This window comes from Bombina bombina, chromosome 11 (assembly GCF_027579735.1).
Source record: "Bombina bombina isolate aBomBom1 chromosome 11, aBomBom1.pri, whole genome shotgun sequence".
NCBI lineage: Eukaryota > Metazoa > Chordata > Amphibia > Anura > Bombinatoridae > Bombina > Bombina bombina.
Window position 1 is genome coordinate 166,241,895 of NC_069509.1, and position 17,295 is coordinate 166,259,189.

The 17,295-nt window shown below is 39.2% G+C and overlaps 1 protein-coding gene and 1 long non-coding RNA gene across 2 annotated transcripts in view; one reads left to right on the plus strand and one right to left on the minus strand.

Moving 5' to 3' along the window:
• LOC128642102 (uromodulin-like) overlaps positions 1-3,104 on the minus strand; it is a 90,243-nt gene extending 87,139 nt beyond the window's left edge. The window contains exons 1-2 of the mRNA XM_053694763.1: positions 2,858-3,104; positions 1,984-2,043 (exon numbers count right to left, since the gene is read on the minus strand). Of these exons, the coding sequence (XP_053550738.1) occupies positions 1,984-2,043; positions 2,858-3,044 (247 nt within the window). The 5' untranslated portion in view covers positions 3,045-3,104. The remainder of the gene's footprint in view (positions 1-1,983; positions 2,044-2,857) is intronic.
• The window catches only part of LOC128642103 (uncharacterized), a 214,353-nt gene that overhangs the window by 37,669 nt on the left and 159,389 nt on the right, over positions 1-17,295 (plus strand). The gene's annotated exons all lie outside the window — the stretch shown is intronic.

Genomic DNA, 17,295 nt, shown 5'->3' on the forward strand with positions numbered 1-17,295 from the left:
AACTAGAAGATAGATAATAGAAATACATTGGAAAGTTATTTATGCTCTATCTGAATCATGAAATAAACAATTTGGGTTTCATATATGACAATATAATAACAACAATTAATGACAATAATATAATAACAAATGACTGAAATAATGTTTAAATCCCTTTTGTGCATTATTGTCTCAAAACTAATGACTAGACAATACATTTTACTTTACTAACAAAAAGGAAAATAGCCTATGACATTAGTACATTTTCTAAAACAAAGCAATGCTTATAAATATGTTTGATATAAATATAAAATAATATAATACAAATCCCAAAATATGAAAACAATATATACACTTCAAAATAATATAAAATAGTGCTATTTTTTTACACATGCAAAATAAGAAAAAAAAGGATATTTTATTTAAAAGGGACATGAAAAAAAAATGTGTTCTTTTATGATTCAGATAGTGTATAACATTTTAAACAATGTCCCAGTTTACTTCTCTTATCAATTTTGCTTTATTCTCTTGGTATCCTTTATTGAAGGAGCAGCAATGTACTACTGGAAGCTAACTAAAGACATTGGTAAGCCAATGACAACAGGCATATATGTGCAGTTACCAATCAGCAGCTAGCTTCCAACTCGAGTCTACCTAGGCATGCTTTTCAACAAAGGATACCAAAAGAACAAAACTAATTAGATAATAGAAGTAAATTTGAAAGTTGTTTGGCTTTCATGTTCCTTTAAGAGATTTCTTTCTCTAATGGAAGTTTTCTTTCCGCTCTTTAAATGTATGCCGCAAATGGCTTTTGTGTTCCTCAGAGAATACAATGGTAATCTTACTAACATAATACTGGTAAGAGTATTTATTAAAGAAACTAATATCTGAAGAGTGAAAACAATATAGCATAATAATAATATATAGCAAAAAATAAATGGTCTCATTTATTAGAGCTTTAGCTCTTTTTGTTTAACCGCTTCAACGGTACAGCTCGGGATCCACAGAGAACTTCTGGTCTTGAGCAGAGAACAGCCAATGAGTGAATCAGCATTGGCAGTCACATGTCCCTGCCAGCTCAGCAGCTGTAGTGGGTTTTAAACACCAAGGGCCTGGTGGTCATAAACTTGCGGCCATGTTGAGAAATCACACAACATTTTAGGAGCTTTACTGAGAATTAAATTGCAGTGCACGTCTCTCCTTTACATTTAGAAACCTGCATATGAGATATCAAGCTAAAAGGTGCCTCTGTAAAATTCTTTGAGGAATCTCACGATAATGACAAGACGTAGATAATCTCATAAGAAAAGATTAAGATCACCGTGCCAATAGAGTTGGAGCATTTATAGTACAAAAAGGGCATGCTTCAATAAATTAGAGCGTGTGATTTTTGCTTTAATATACCCATAGAAAGAAAGAAAGAACAACTTGTACCAAGAATATTTATTTTTTAATTTTGAGACTTTGTATATGTACATGTAACACTATTGCACATTGTATTTCACATATTCTGAGGATATTAAAGGGACACTGAACCCAATTTTTTTCTTTCATGATTCAGATAGAGCATGCAATTTTAAGCAACTTTCTAATTTACTCATATTATCAATTTTTCTTTGTTCTCTTGCTATAATTATTGGTTCAGAACTCTGGACAGCAATTTTATATTGGTGGATGAATTTATCCACCAATCAGCAAGAACACCCCAGGTTGTTCACCAAAAATGGGCCGGCATCTAAACTTACATTCTTGCATTTCAATTAAAGATACCAAGAGAATGAAGAAAATTAAAATTTCAGGCTCTATCTGAATCATGAAAAAATTGGGTTCAGTGTCCTTTTAATGACATTACTTATTTATGTACTTATTTTTGTATTTTTAATAATTACTATTGCCAGCTATACTGTGCAGTACATGTTATATATTCTATATTTATGCTATTTGTATAGTATTTCTATATATTTATCTTGGAAATCACTAAACAAGCAGTAAATCATGTCATACCTTTTGCATCAGGACATGTCTTGTTAACAATATAGCCATCTGAAACATTAGAAGCCATATCTGTGGGAATACAAATAGGAGGTTATCAGCATTTACATTATTACATGCATATAAATAAGCAATATCATTTTATGTTATAGAATGTATATATAGGCATCTAGACCACACTCAGACTGTTCTGGGTGCACATATTATTTCCTTTTTTAGCACTGTACTACCAAGAAAGGCTTATTATTACAAAAAGGTGCAGTGTGTGTGTGTGTTTGTTTATATATATATATATATATTTATATTGATAGATAGAGAGATAGATAGATAGATGATAGATAAAAATTTTAAATTAGTGCATTCATATTAATAAAACAAACTGACCATGTCTAGACATTTTGTTTACAAAATATATATTAGTTTTTAATATATATCTACATGATTTGTAATTTGTGGTTGATCCTAGATGTAGTAATTTATATTTCACTGTAGCAGTTGAGATGTTGAGTACCAATTTAGGCACGAGTGCTGCTTTCTATGGAGATTAAATATATAAATTTGAGAACTTTTGTACAGTCACTGAAGTGTATTCCATATAGCTTTTATTTTTTTCCTTTTTTGTTCTCATATTCCATAGTCCAAAGTCATTTTTTTTATTGATTGAGTGATATATATATATATATATATATATATATATATATACACACACACATATATAGATAGATAATAGTAAAAAATAAACCATGTGAAAAAATATACGGGGAACAAAATGTAGAATTCATTAATCATAAAGAAAAATTGTTTATAAATTGCATCTAGAATATAAATTATACAAATGTGAATTTAAAGTTAAAACTAAAAAAAATGCAATAATCTGTTTACTTACAGTAACTGGTAGTGGCTGTTGTTCTATTTGTTGAAAAGTTTCTGGTAGTGTCTGTTGTTCTAGTTGTTGAAACGTTTCTGGTAGTGGCTGCTGTTATACTTATTGAAAGGCTGGTGGTGTTTGAAGCAGACAAGACAGAAATCAACCCAGTGAAAAGAAAAAGCAAATACACACAACGAGAAGCCATAGCCCTCTCTCAACACAAAGTCTTTAGTTTGAAATGAAAACTGGAACAATTGCTTCTAAAAACCAAACTATATATAAACACTATAGAAAGTTTGAAAAACCAGTTTTCAAAAATATGGATAGGTGAGACACACCTACATTATTGCAATACCATATAACATGTTCAGAAGACATAGTGCATATTTAAGGTCCAGGTAGTGAACGTTTCCTTGTTGCTACAAAAATACATTCATTATGTGTAATCAAACCTTGTCAGTCTCACATTATTAGAATTTTTTCTTATTTTTACTTCCCATTTCTTTGGGAACTAACCTTTTTAAACTAATGCTGCCCATCACTATTAATTGCTCAGTACAAAGCCCAATGTCTACTCAGCTGACTGTAACAAGGGTTATAACTACTGTACATGAACAGTGGTCTACAGAATTCTCCAAAAGAAGAGTGTAACGGCTATCTTGTAGTAATACATTGTGAAATTCTCTGTATTTTGCTGGGAAGTGAGTGTAATGACTATCTTGTAGTAATACATTGTGAAATTCTCTGTATTCTGCTGGGAAGCTAAGAGATACTGTATTCCAGAGGTCTTTACCGCAGATTTGTTTAGTTAACTGTTAAGGGAGATGTCTATGGCTGGATTAATAACCATACTAACAGACTCTCTTGCACCTGGAAATGTCAGTTGCATTCTTATCTCCTATCAAAAGAAAAAAATTGGAAATTCTTCTCTGTAAGTAAGATCTGGGTTTTGGGTTGTTTTTCTTTAATTGCTATTGTTTCTTTTAAAAGTCTTTGGCATGCAAATAAACTAGGATATTAAGATGGGTTCTATATAAATATGTGTGCGACGTTCAATAAAGGATATAAACATATCTCTCAACTTAGACTTGTGTTGAGTTCATGGAATCTGGAGTAGAGTGTCTTAGGATACCTTTCCCTTTCAGTTATATTCTTGAATCTCCAGCAAGTAAATTCTTTGACAAGACTACCTCTCACAGATTGCTGCTGGATTTCTAAGTTGACCGTCAGTGACCGCCGCCTCACGAGGGAGAGCATGCAGATACCCTTAAGGCTACTTGTCAGTCAGACAAGTGAGTAGACAAGGAACAGAGGATGCTGACGGCATGCTTATTACTGTGTCCCCAGGATGTGTCTAGTCTACAGTGATGTGGGACCAGAGTTGTCCATCACAAAGAGAATCAGACCTTTTCCTTAAAGTGAGAAGTCATTTTTATGGTCTACTTTTAAGGGATGATTGAGTGTGGCTTGGGGGCCTCAAGGTATTATCTAGGCTTTCAAAGAATATAGTGCTTTGGAATAGTTTTCAATTGTAGTCTGTATGTATGATAGAAGGTATTTTGGGAAGGTTTTTTTTATCCAACAATTTGAGAAAGAACAAACATTGAATAACTTTTCAGCTTGTACTGTTGAATTAGCCAGACTTTTGCATGTATTTATTTTTTCCTATTTGACAGCAGATGCAGCTGCTTCTACTTCAGCAGCCTCATTACCCTAAGAAGCCACAGCAGCAGATGCTGCCACCTCCACTTCAGCAGCCTCATCCCTCTCAGAAGCTACAGCAGCAGATGCAGCCACCTCCACTTCAGCAGCATCATCCCTCTCAGAAGCCACAGTTTCAGATGCAGCCACCTCCAACTTTTTAGTGGGGATGAGGCTGCTGAAGTGGAGGTGACTGGATCTGCTGCTGTGGCTTTTGAGAGGGATGAGGCTGCTGAAGTGGAGGTGGCTGGATCTGCTGCTGTGGTTTTTGAGGGGGATGAGGCTGCTGAAGTGGAGGTGGCTGCATCTGCTGCTGTGGCCTCTGAGGGGGATGGGGCTGCATCTGCCGCTGTTCACCATTTCCATGTGATAGGTTGGTTCAAGCTAGGCAGGAGAAGGGACAGGAGCATCTACGACTTGATAAGCCCTTGGCTTCTGTGTGTCTTCAAGGAGACTGAGGTAGAAGGTAGTTTGCACAAATAAATCCTCCTCCTCCTCACTTGGATATTGCACACTGTGCTTCTTGTGTTGTTGCAGCAGCTTCATACTAAGATTCTGAACCTGAAAAATGTGTTATTATTATGATTACTTAACCTGATAAAAACAGAATTTATGTTTACCTGATACATTTCTTTCTCCTACGGTGTGTCCGGTCCACGGCTTCATCCTTACTTGTGGGATATTCTCATTCCCTACAGGAAGTGGCAAAGAGAGCACACAGCAGAGCTGTCCATATAGCTCCCCCTCTGGCTCCGCCCCCCAGTCATTCGACCGACGGTTAGGAGAAAAAGGAGAACCATAGGGTGCAGTGGTGACTGTAGTGTACAAAAAAATAAAAATTTTAAACCTGACTAAATGCCAGGGCGGGCCGTGGACCGGACACACCGTAGGAGAAAGAAATTTATCAGGTAAACATAAATTCTGTTTTCTCCTACATTGGTGTGTCCGGTCCACGGCTTCATCCTTACTTGTGGGAACCAATACCAAAGCTTTAGGACACGGATGAAGGGAGGGAACAAGTCAGGTAACCTAAACGGAAGACACCACTGCTTGGAAAACCTTTCTCCCAAAAATAGCCTCCGAAGAAGCAAAAGTATCGAATTTGTAAAATTTTGCAAATGTATGCAGTGAAGACCAAGTCGCTGCCATACAGATCTGTTCAACAGAAGCCTCGTTCTTGAAAGCCCATTCGTTCAGGAGGCTGCCGTCCAGCAGTCTCATAAGCCAATCGGATGATGCTTTTTAGCCAGAAGAAAAGAGAGGTAGCATTTACCTTTCTTAGGGATTATTTTAGTAGGAAATAAGCCTCTCTGGAGTCCTTTCTGATGCCCCACATGAAGCTGCATGGACTGCCTAGGCAAAATCAACTGCGCAATTGAGGCCTGAAAATGAGGCCTCCTCCCTCTTCATTCCAGAGTGGAGGGGCCTTTCTGACTAGATTTAGGTGTCCAAATAAGTGCCAGGCCGAAATTAAACCCCAAAAGTGTTTTAAAGTCTGCAAAAACACCTTATTTATAGTGAAAAACATGCTAAAAAGCAATCGATTTTAAAGCCCACAATAGTGTCAACCAGCATAGAGCCCTAAATATAAGCCATCATTTTATACAGAGTCTAAGAAAAAATGGCTTACCTATCCCAGAGGGAATTTCTGACAGTCTTCTAGCATTACATGGTCTTGTTAGAAAAATGACTGATCATACCTGAAAGCAGTTAAGCCTGCAAACTGTTCCCCCCAACTGATGTTCTGTGGTTTCAACAGTCCTGCGTGGGAACAGCAATGGATTTTAGTTACTGGTGCTAAAATCATACTCCTCTCAACAGAAATCTTCATCACTTTCTGCTGTAGAGTAAATAGTACAAACCGGCACTATTTTAAAATAACAAACTCTTGATATAAGAAATAAAAAACTACAACTAACACCACATACTCTTTACCACCCCCGTGGAGATGCTACTTGTTCAGAGCGTTAAAGAGAATGACTGGGGGGCGGAGCCAGAGGGGGAGCTATATGGACAGCTCTGCTGTGTGCTCTCTTTGCCACTTCCTGTAGGGAATGAGAATATCCCACAAGTAAGGATGAAGCCGTGGACCGGACACACCAATGTAGGAGAAACATATTATAGTAATTCATACAAACAATAAGAAAGATAACATGTTTATGATACAATCAAAATATACATAACTATAAGGGTGGAGATTTATAGCTTGTGCGTCAAATGGAGATGGAAGTCACACTTAAAAAAAAAGTGTTTTTGAGTAAAGTAAAATTTAAAAGATAAATAAATTTAAAAAAAAAAGAAAATTAGAAAATGGAAAAAAGATCACTGCCCGCGGCGGGACTTGGCTTTTGGAGAAGAGTTGCTTGGGGGGGAAGTATGGCTTCTTGTGCGACACTCAACAGATTGTTTTGAGGGCTCCACCCTTGACTCAGGTTCTTGCAGGGATATTAATGAGGAAGTGAGTGATAAAGGAGTTTGCGACTTGTCCACATGCCTTTCTACTGTCTCTGACAGGTGGACAGGTGTGGCATTCAGCATGTCCATCTGGCTCTGTTGTCTCCTGAATGCCTGCTGTTGCTGGAGCCTGGATGGGCTCATCTCTCAATGTGTGAGCCGCTAACATCTCTCCTGTTCTGACTGGGAGGGAATGACGGTGACTTGTGGCTGATTTGGTGTCTCAGGCACGTATTCTTGACTTGACTCAGTTGTGTCCGTTTGTATTGGGGACTGTGAGTGTGTCTCTGTCTCCAAAGTGGGCCAAACATTCGTGGTGGTGGTTTTTGCTGGGCCATAGGAGGGTGCTGTGGAGGTGCCATTGCAGTATCCTGCCACCATGGTGCCATTTGAGGGGGATGCAGCTGATATAGTATATATTGTACGGCATATGCCACTGCAAAAGTTCAGGGTGACATCATCGCTAGTGTGAACACAGATCTGTGCTCCATAAAAGCGTGTCTGTGTTGAGCAGTGAGTAGAATATTTTTTTTACCTTCACGGCTCATATTGCCATAAACACTGACATATGTGCTTGTTATGGGGGGTGTATAACAAATTTACCAACACTACACTATTGGCTATGACACCCTGTGAAGGCGTGCTGCTATTGTGTGTTATCTCTGCCCTTCTCTAAGGGTGGGCCGTGATGGCATCGATCACAGCTAAAACTGTTAGAAAAAGTTTTAAATTATTATATAATTCCATCATTTGATTCCATGTCATTGTGGTTGGTTTACAACATATCCATTGTAAATGTTTACATTACCATTAAAACTACTTTCCAGCATACTGGTCCTTCAACTTACATGTTATGACTAATGATCTTTGAAAATAATGTTGGTTGCTCCTTCAGAATAAGCTAATAAGGGTTATCCAGTTGTAGAAAAACTTTAAAAACAAGTCCTTATTACTGTTGGTATGGCCAAATAACTTGCATTCAAGCTTATAGTCATGTTTTGAATGACCAGTTGAAAAAATGTATACCTAGGTTGACTAATGCACTTCTTTTTGGCGAATATTTTAAAGTGCATCTCTATTATATTTAAGCACTGAGATGTATGCAGAGCATAGTTTGTGATTACCTTTATATAGAGGTGATAAATACATTTTAATTAACATCATATGAGCAGACACAGGCTCTCCCTGGGCCCAGTGCACAATACACTTTGAGAAAATTAAACTAACTCTATATTAAAGAAAAATTATTTGATTTGTTGCTCATTATATTTTTCTAATATACCAAAGTATTGCAAATGTATACTCTGCTTGAGCAGACATTCTAATAATTTTAAATATATTTTTAAAACATAGTCATATGATGCATACTACTTTAATTTGAATCAAACAGATAAATACATTTTCACATTGAAAAATACATATAAGAATGATGCTATTTATGTAATAATAAAAGTCATTATTATGAAAATATATTTGTTTGCTTGCCTTATTATTGTCCTTTAAAATGATAGGAAAGTCAAAAACAGACTGCATGACTTAGGTACAGCATGTCATTTTAAGACATTTTTAAATTTACTTATATTTCCAAATGTGCTTTATTCACTTGGTATTGCTTTTTGAAAAATAATATGCACATATCCTATACTAGTGGGAGCTAGCTGCTGATTGGTTCCTGCACACATTTGTCTCTTGTGATTGGTTAAGTAAATGTGTTCGGGAGGGATGGGGGAATGTGTTATATTATGTATATTCGAATTTTGATGTTAGAACGAATGTTATTGTAGAAATTCAGTTTACATAATTGAATGTTGATAAGAATGAATATTCTTTAAAATTCTATAATCGAATGCTATTTACAATTTTCGACTGTCACTTTCAAATTCGAATGTTTATAATTAGATTGAATGTCCACATTCGAAATTTCAAATGTAACATTCGATTTAACAAATACTATTCAGAAGTTCAATAGTTCATGTATAAGGAAATTTAGTAAATAGAAGTGAATTGATATATTTGTATCTATTATGTATCAATTTTGAATATTACATTTAAAGAAAGCATTAGAAATACAATTACAAACATATTTTTCGAATTCGAATATTGCATAATTTGAATAGAATTATAGAAAAATTTGAATAGAATATTACATTTAAAGAAAGCTTTAGAAATACTGTTACATTAAACAAATGTTTGACCCCATGAGTCGTCAATTAACGTCCCCTTTGAAACTTATTACCTTACCACATTCTACCATTAAATAATACACAGACACCTTTCGTTTGGTAAAAATACCGGCCACAGCCTGTTTATTAAATAACCAATTTATAAACTCTATTAACTATGAAGATTCTTGCTCCCAAACTTAATTCTCTGATTTCCCTTTTCTTGTTGTCGAGGCCGTATATATATAACTTTATCTGGACTTAAATAGGTCCGTTATTTCTTTCAAACTCCAAGCTCCAAGGAACCCCGTGTCCAAGAAGCTACTTAACCTGCTCTCCCACCCCATGGGGAGAGTAACTCATTCACTTATGGCCATGGTCCAATTGCATACATGAGGGAACTAGCACCCGCCAAAGACTGGACTGACTGACAGGCCCACAGACTGCCACCCCTCACACCAAGGATTCCAATCCAAAGCCTCTTGGATCCCAAAGATAAAGAGCCTTAAACCGAAAACATTAAGGTGTACACCGTCCTGTAAATACAATTCACCATTACCCACATCCTCCAAATCTCTGTGATGCACAACCACCCCGTTTATGCTATACATAAAAGCTGCAACCAGCTTATTCACCTTTTTCCTACTGTTGTTCAGTCTATCATGGTTCCATGCTGCCCTCCAAACCAATCTCGGGATCATTGCCGACCATACAATTGTCAAACCCAGAAACAGCTCAAGTAACCTCGCCAAATCCATCTTAATCTTACGCACCAGGTCTCTCTGAGGCAAGAACCCAAATCATTACCACCAGCATGGACCATAAGGATTCCCGGAGACGGGAATTTTTTAGCGTAATCCACCACCAACGGTAACACCCGGTCCCTTCTGAGACCCCATGCTCCAAACCATTTCAAAAGTACTTTGGGCTTATCAAAACCCAGCTGAAGGCCCTCCGTCTTGACCACAGCAGCACGCCTAGACCAATAAATAAAAGAGTGGCGCACCACCCATACATGTACCGGACCTACAACGATATGAACAAAGGAAAAAAACATAATAACTTAAACACTCAAATGTGGACGCACATAAGAAAGAAAACTAGACAAACTCCATCTACCCACTCCTTTAATAGCTTCCTCTCACCAACACATTCACCCAAAGTCCTCAGCCATCCTATAAAAACTATCCCTAATTTGCAAACAAACTAAGGTATTGGCAGGCCCAACAAACAGAAAGTCATCTACATAGTACACTACTGACGAACATCCAGATTGCTCACACACAACCCATTCCAATAATGAGCTGAAGGTCTCAAACAATGAACAGGAGATGGAACAACCCATTGGTAGACAGAGGTTGACATAGAATGCCCCATCAAAACAACATCCTAACAGCCTATGCGAAACCCAATGAACCGGCACCACATGAAAAGTGGCTTCGATATCCACCTTGGCCAACAAAGCATGCCTGCCCGTATCCCTCACCAAAGTCACCGCTTGGTCAAATTAAGCGTATTTCACTGATGTCAACTAGGCAGGTATACCATCATTCACAGACCGTCCCACTGGAAAAGAAAGATGATGGATCATCCGGAATATTCCCAAATCCTTTTTTGAGACAACCCCAAGCGGGGAAATTCTCAAACCCTCAAAATGTAGGGCAGGAAACAGACCCGCCATACGCCCCAGTTCCACCGCCTTATTTATTTTCTCCCTAACCACTTGTGGCCATTCCCTGGCTGACTTCAAGTTACCCGGAAACTTTTCCGAACCCCCAACCGATGGAATAACAAAACCATAGGTAAAACCATGCAAAAGCCCGGCTGCACTCTCCAAGAACCCCCTGCCTACTGCCGTACCGACCGAGCCACCACTCCATCCTTTCCACCCCCCTGATCGGGGTTGCCCCCTTTCTCAGGCCAGTCCTGCTTAGCGGGCAGCCTACCTTTTTAAAAACATTTAGCGTAGTAGTGTCCCCATCAACAACCTGAGCACTCATGATGGAATTTGCATGAGTTAGCCCACTTACACTGCCCCTCGTTAAAGGCGAAACAAAATTCTTTTTTAAAAGGGGCTGACGAACTGGAAGCTGATGATCCGCTGGCTCAAAGTGGCTCGAAGCGGCGTAATGACCTTCAACCAAATGCCCATATCCCTGTCATCCCATTTCATATCTTGTTTGACCGCTAGCCGCTACCAAAAATGCTGATCGTACATTGACCACGCCATGCCACCATACGTACACCGCACGTCCATGATCTCATCCAGATAGCAGAGAAGAGGGGCCCCCAAATCAGGGAATTTTTCAGCCACCACACTGGCATATATGACAAACGACTGAAACCAGTTGGTAAATGTTTTGGGGAGTTTTCTATATTGTTTTTTACGTTCCTCCTCCTCTTTCTTAGAGGTATCCTTCTTGGAGTCCTCGGGCAACTCAAAAGATTGCTCCAACGGCAACAAGGAAAACAATTCAATGTACTCCCTCTTCCAAATCTTCTCCTTAACGTCTTTTGATAAATGCTATCCCAAGGGCCCAATTAAGCATAAGCAGGACCTGGACAACGCTATGTCCACCACCCTCAATTCAGATACATCCCTATCCTTGTCACCCCAGCCTGGGGAGGAACCTGACTCAATTGCGGACCACTCCCCACTGATTCTACAGCTGCCGGCCTGTCCACCGGCGGTGCCACCATGCTAAGGACCGCAGTGGGTGATTGCCCCATCCCAGCGGAAGGCACCCATGCTCTGGCAGCATGAGGAGGAGGAGACGCAACTACTGCTGCAGACTGAACCCTCAAAAGCAGTTATTTAATGCCCTCCAATATCAATCTGGAAGCAGAGTCAGAAGCCAGACACTCAATCCCGCTGTCTCTCCCCATACCCTCAAAATGAAACCTAGGGTCCTGCTCACCTGCAGTTTGTGCCATGTCCAGCTCCCTCCTCGTAGCCAATTGCTTCCGCACAATCCCAACAGAGGTCAGGTCTGAACTCAAAGACTATGTTTGATCTGCTGCCATCTGAAAAATACCACCTTGTGACTTATCACTACCTGAAATTAAATTACTCTTCAGTACCCCCCCCCCCAGTTAGAGGGGTCGTTCTCACCCCTGTACCCCCCTCATTCTATTTTTTCCCAATAGGCCCTGCAGCCGCAAGAAATTGGCCCCCAGAACCACTCTTGTTTTGGCACCTCCTCGCCCCTTGCACACCTTCTTTCCCCTTGCAAATCCCTGCGCCGAGAGGTTAGCCTGCCTTACCCTGCCACTTGTCTCCCTGTTCACCTGACAGAAATCCTCTCCTCGGCCTGCACGTGTACCCGATACATTGGCCTTTGCCCATGCATCCTCCACATCTGCCCCTTCATCAGGGTCAAGACGAATCGACTCAGTCCAAGAGTCCGCCAAGCAAAAGGCATCAGCCTCTTTGCCGTCCAATCCTCTATCAGACCCGGCAGCCGCCCAAAGATTTTCAGACAAATCTGCAAATAAAGACTGATTCAACAACAACCATTTTATTAGAACAATCACCCACAACGGAGGGAGCCCACCCTGTATGCTCAACACTGCCCACCTGGGTTCCTAGCATACCCCCTCTGTGGCCCAAGTGATACTCCCTACCTCTAACCTGAGGGGAAGGAGGGATAACTTCATCCCCATCTTAAAGACTAGAGTAGGCCTCAATTACCCCCTCCTCTAATCTGTATTTGGTAAGGCCTCGCCCTCGATCACCCCTCCTAGTGACACCTCTAGCCCTGAAGGAGCCTTTAGTCATAAAAGAGGGGTGGCTGCTAAGCCTACCTACCCTGCCTAATCAACAAGAAAATATTTTACCAACCCCATAGCTCCTGTGGGGGCCATGCTGCTTAGAATGGGAAGGCTTAGCAGGGGAATCTCCACACTCTATAAGGGGTTCCTGGGAAACCGTGCCAACTAACTGCTGTGCAATATCCCCAACTGCACCCCCCTCATCTAAAACAAGAACACTCCCCATGGGCCTGAGTTCCAAAAAAGTCTGACCCTCCTCCCCAGCTACCGCAACCCTCTAATGCCTCAGGAGCTCATCATCCCCATCAGGCTCTCTAGAGCTGTAATGTCACTCCAAATCAATGGTAACCAACTTGCCCCCTTCAGATCCCTCCGGACCATAATCCTGCTCCCGCCCCCTTGCCTCACCATCCACCTCATCCACGTGCACCTCAGCAACCACCTTCTCTGCCAAAACCGTCTCTTTAGCCACTTCCAGACCTTCCTCCACAATAACCTGGATAGACCGGCCACCCTGTGACCCTCTGGTAACATCGCTGCTGCGGCTACTTCTCATCTTGCTGACTCCCTGACTCAGTTCAGGACTGAGCCGTTCTGGAGGTCGCGAATGCCTCGTGGGCGTTGTCGGACTGACTCCACCTCAGGCTGATCCGACAGCATGGGCGCAGCAAGAATTCCAGACAGCTGAGCAGACATCCATGAACATCCCTTTTCTGCCGCTAATGCCCTGATCTTGCCGAGCAACTCCTCCACGTCTATAGCACCGCAAGGAATATCGGACTGGAGTCTGACTAATGGAAACTTGCGCTGCTTGTTAGCCACTTTTCTAAAGATAGCCGGCCCACCCTTGCTTAAATAACCTACCCCTTGGATCCTCATTCACTTCCCCAAACATAGGACTAACTCCTCCCAGGGGTCAAAGGCCTCTTCCCCCTACGTTCCTCCTTGTCCTGGGGCTGGCCAGAATGTTGTACAAACATTTGAAATTCAAAATGAACGAATGTGTTAAAATTTTGTTTCATTTTTCAAATGTTGCGAAACAGTCACCCATCCCTAGTGTTCAATTTGATCATAGAAGTATAGAACTATGCTAATCATTAAAGAAAAGTTTGGGGTTGATTGTACCTTTAATTGTTATCTGATAACAAAGGTGTTCCAATGTGTAATCTCAGTGGATTGGATGTACTGATAATTTATGATACTTCTGATTATTTATTAGTTTGTATGTCCTTTTAAAATGAATAATTACATTAGAATTACATTTAAGTACTAAAGTGCTGCATTCTCTGCTGCTTTTGCAGTCTTGTCATTTTTCCTAAAGCCCTCATAGACCAGTCAAATATTTACTAATGAAATTACAAACATATATTTAATATATAAAAAGTTTACAATACCATTGTTGCCAATATGTTATGTGTAAATCAATTTTTATATTATGACAAACTCCATTTATACCTTACTTAATGATATATTATTTATGAGAAATCACCATGGTTTAACTAAAGTTCTGTTTCTTAAGCTTAAAGGGACAGTCTAGTCCAAAATAAACTTACATTATTCAAATAGGGCATGTCATTTTAAACAACTTTCCAATTTACTTTTATCACCAATTTTGCTTTGTTCTCTTGATATTCTTAGTTGTAAAGTAAAACTAGGTAGGCTTATATGCTAATTTTTTAGACCTCTTATCTGAATGCATTTTGACAATTTTCACCACTAGAATGGGGTGTTAGTTCATGTGTACCATATGTGCTATATTGATAACATTGTGCTCACGCCAGTAGAGTTACATAGGAGTCAGCACTGATTGGCTAAAATGTAAGTCTGTCAAAAGAACTGAGATAAGGGGGCAGTTTGCAGAGGCTTAGATACAAAATAATCACAGAGATAAAAAGTGTATTAATATTACTGTGTTGGTTATGCAAAACTGGGGGATGGGTAATAAAGCGATTATCTATCTTTTTAAACAATACAAATTCTAGGGTAGACTGTCCCTTTAAAGGATATTTTGTCAATCTTGTATGTTAAGGATGGGTGAGGCTTGGATTTTGAAACACCTGCACTAGTTAAAGCTCTAATTACAACACTGATTTTTTTACTTTGTACTAATAAGTATGCTATAACCGCTGCGAGGGACCCTTTTTATATGGTTCTACTTATATTTTTGTCACACAAGGTCAGCAAGCACATTACTATTGCATTAATTAAAGGGATAGGGAAAACAAAACTAACCCTGTATGCTTCAGAAACAGCATGTCATTTTAATACAATTTTAAAATCACTTCTGATTTCAAATGTTCTTTGTTCTCTTGGTTTCCATTGCTGAATATGAACATATCCTACACTAGTGGTAGATAGCTGGTGATTAGTGCCTGCACACATTTGTCTCTTGTGATTGGCTATCTAGACAGTCCAGCTAGCTGACAATAGTGTAATGCTGTTCCTTTAGCAAAGGTTAACAAGGGAATTAAGCAAATTTGATAATAAAATTAAATTTGAAAGTTGGTTAAAATTGTCTGTTCTATACAAACCATGAAATAAATATTTGGGGTTTTCTGACCCTTTCAGGAGGCCCAAAAACATGGTTCTCTTGTTAGGTGACATATGCAACTTTGAACGTGTGTGTACAAATTCACCTTAATGGATACATGCAGTGATATTACCACATAGCTGTCATTAAATACAATTATTTTAATTCACTTTTGTAAAAATATATTTAATTAATTTTGAGCAAAAACTGCCATGGAAATTGTGTAGTGGATAAGGAGAGAGGGGGTGAGAAAGGGAAGGGAGTGGATATTTAATTAAAAATGAAGTTTGTAATTGATGGTCAAACTACCCCTGTAAAATCCCCTCATTAGAACATGTGACTTATAAAACATTTCTTTAAAGGGAGACTGAACCCAAAAAAAATATTTTGTGGTTCAGATAGAGCATGCAATTTTAAGCAACTTTCTAGTTTACTCCTATTATCAATTTTTCTTTGTTCTCCTGCTATCTTTATTGGAAACAAAGGCATCTAAGATAATTTTTTGGTTCAGACTGCTGGACAGCACTTTTTTTTATTGGTGGATGAATTTATCCACCAATCAGCAAGGACAATCCAGGTTGTTCACCAAAAATGGTCTGGCATCTAAACTTACATTCTTGCATTTCAAATAAAGATACCAAGAGAATAAAGAAAATTTGATAATAGGAGTAAATTAGAAAGTTGCTTAAAATGTCATACTCTATCTAAATCATGAAAGGAAAAATTTGGGTTCAGTGTCCCTTTAAGGTATGTTCCTCCCTTAAAAACCACTTAAGGGCCTGCATATATGAGGCACACACAGCTATTTTCAATTGAATAATTAATTATATAGGTCCCAAAACAAAGATACACATTTTTATAATATATATGTTTTAACTATAAACTAATACTATTTTTTATTATAATTATAATTTCCATTTTATTAATACTTATAATTTGTATTGCTGTCCTAGGCATAAGTCTAGTTTGAATTTTCATAAATAAAAGAGAGAAGCGCTCAACCTGGAAACGAACAATAGCATAATAGCTTGTTCTATGGCTAGTTACCACCCAAGAAGCAGCCTCTTTTTGCTCAACATGTGCCTTTCAAAGAGCAGAACTTTCCTTAAGCATATCAGTCTGATCCTGACTTCACAGTACAGTCCAGCCCCGAAATACCATGGCTGCACCTCACTGACGAGGCCCACAATAGGCCGAAACGTACGTTTGGGGTTTTACTGTTTCTCTCGTTCATTGAAGGATTGCCTGGTATTTCGGGGCAGGACTGTACTGTGAAGTCAGGATCAGACTGATATGCTTCAGGAAAGTTCTTCTCTGTGAAAGGCACATGATGAGCAAAAAGAGGCTGCTTCTTGGGTGGTAACTAGCCATAGAACAAGCTATTATGCTATTTTCTTCGTTTCCAAGTTGAGCGCTTCTTTTTTTTATTTATGCAAATTATGACATTTTGGGAAGTCTCCCTAAGTGTGATGCGGGAATCCAGACGTGGACCCATTGCTCAGTGTGCCTAGAGGGATATGGCTGCACCTCACTGATGAGGCCCACAATAGGCTGAAATGTACGTCTGGGGTTTTGCTGTTTCTCTCGTTCAGAAAAGGATTGCCTGGTATTTCGGGGCTGGACTGTACTGTGAAGTCAGGATCAGACTGATATGCTTCAGGAAAGTTCTTCCCTGTGAAAGGCACATGTTGAGCAAAAAGAGGCTGCTTCTTGGGTGGTAGCTAGCCATAGAACAAGCTATTATGCTATTGTTCATTTCCAGGTTGAGCGCTTCTCTTTTTATTTATGCAAATTATGAAATTTTGGGAAGTCTCCCTAAGTGTGATGCGGGAATCCAG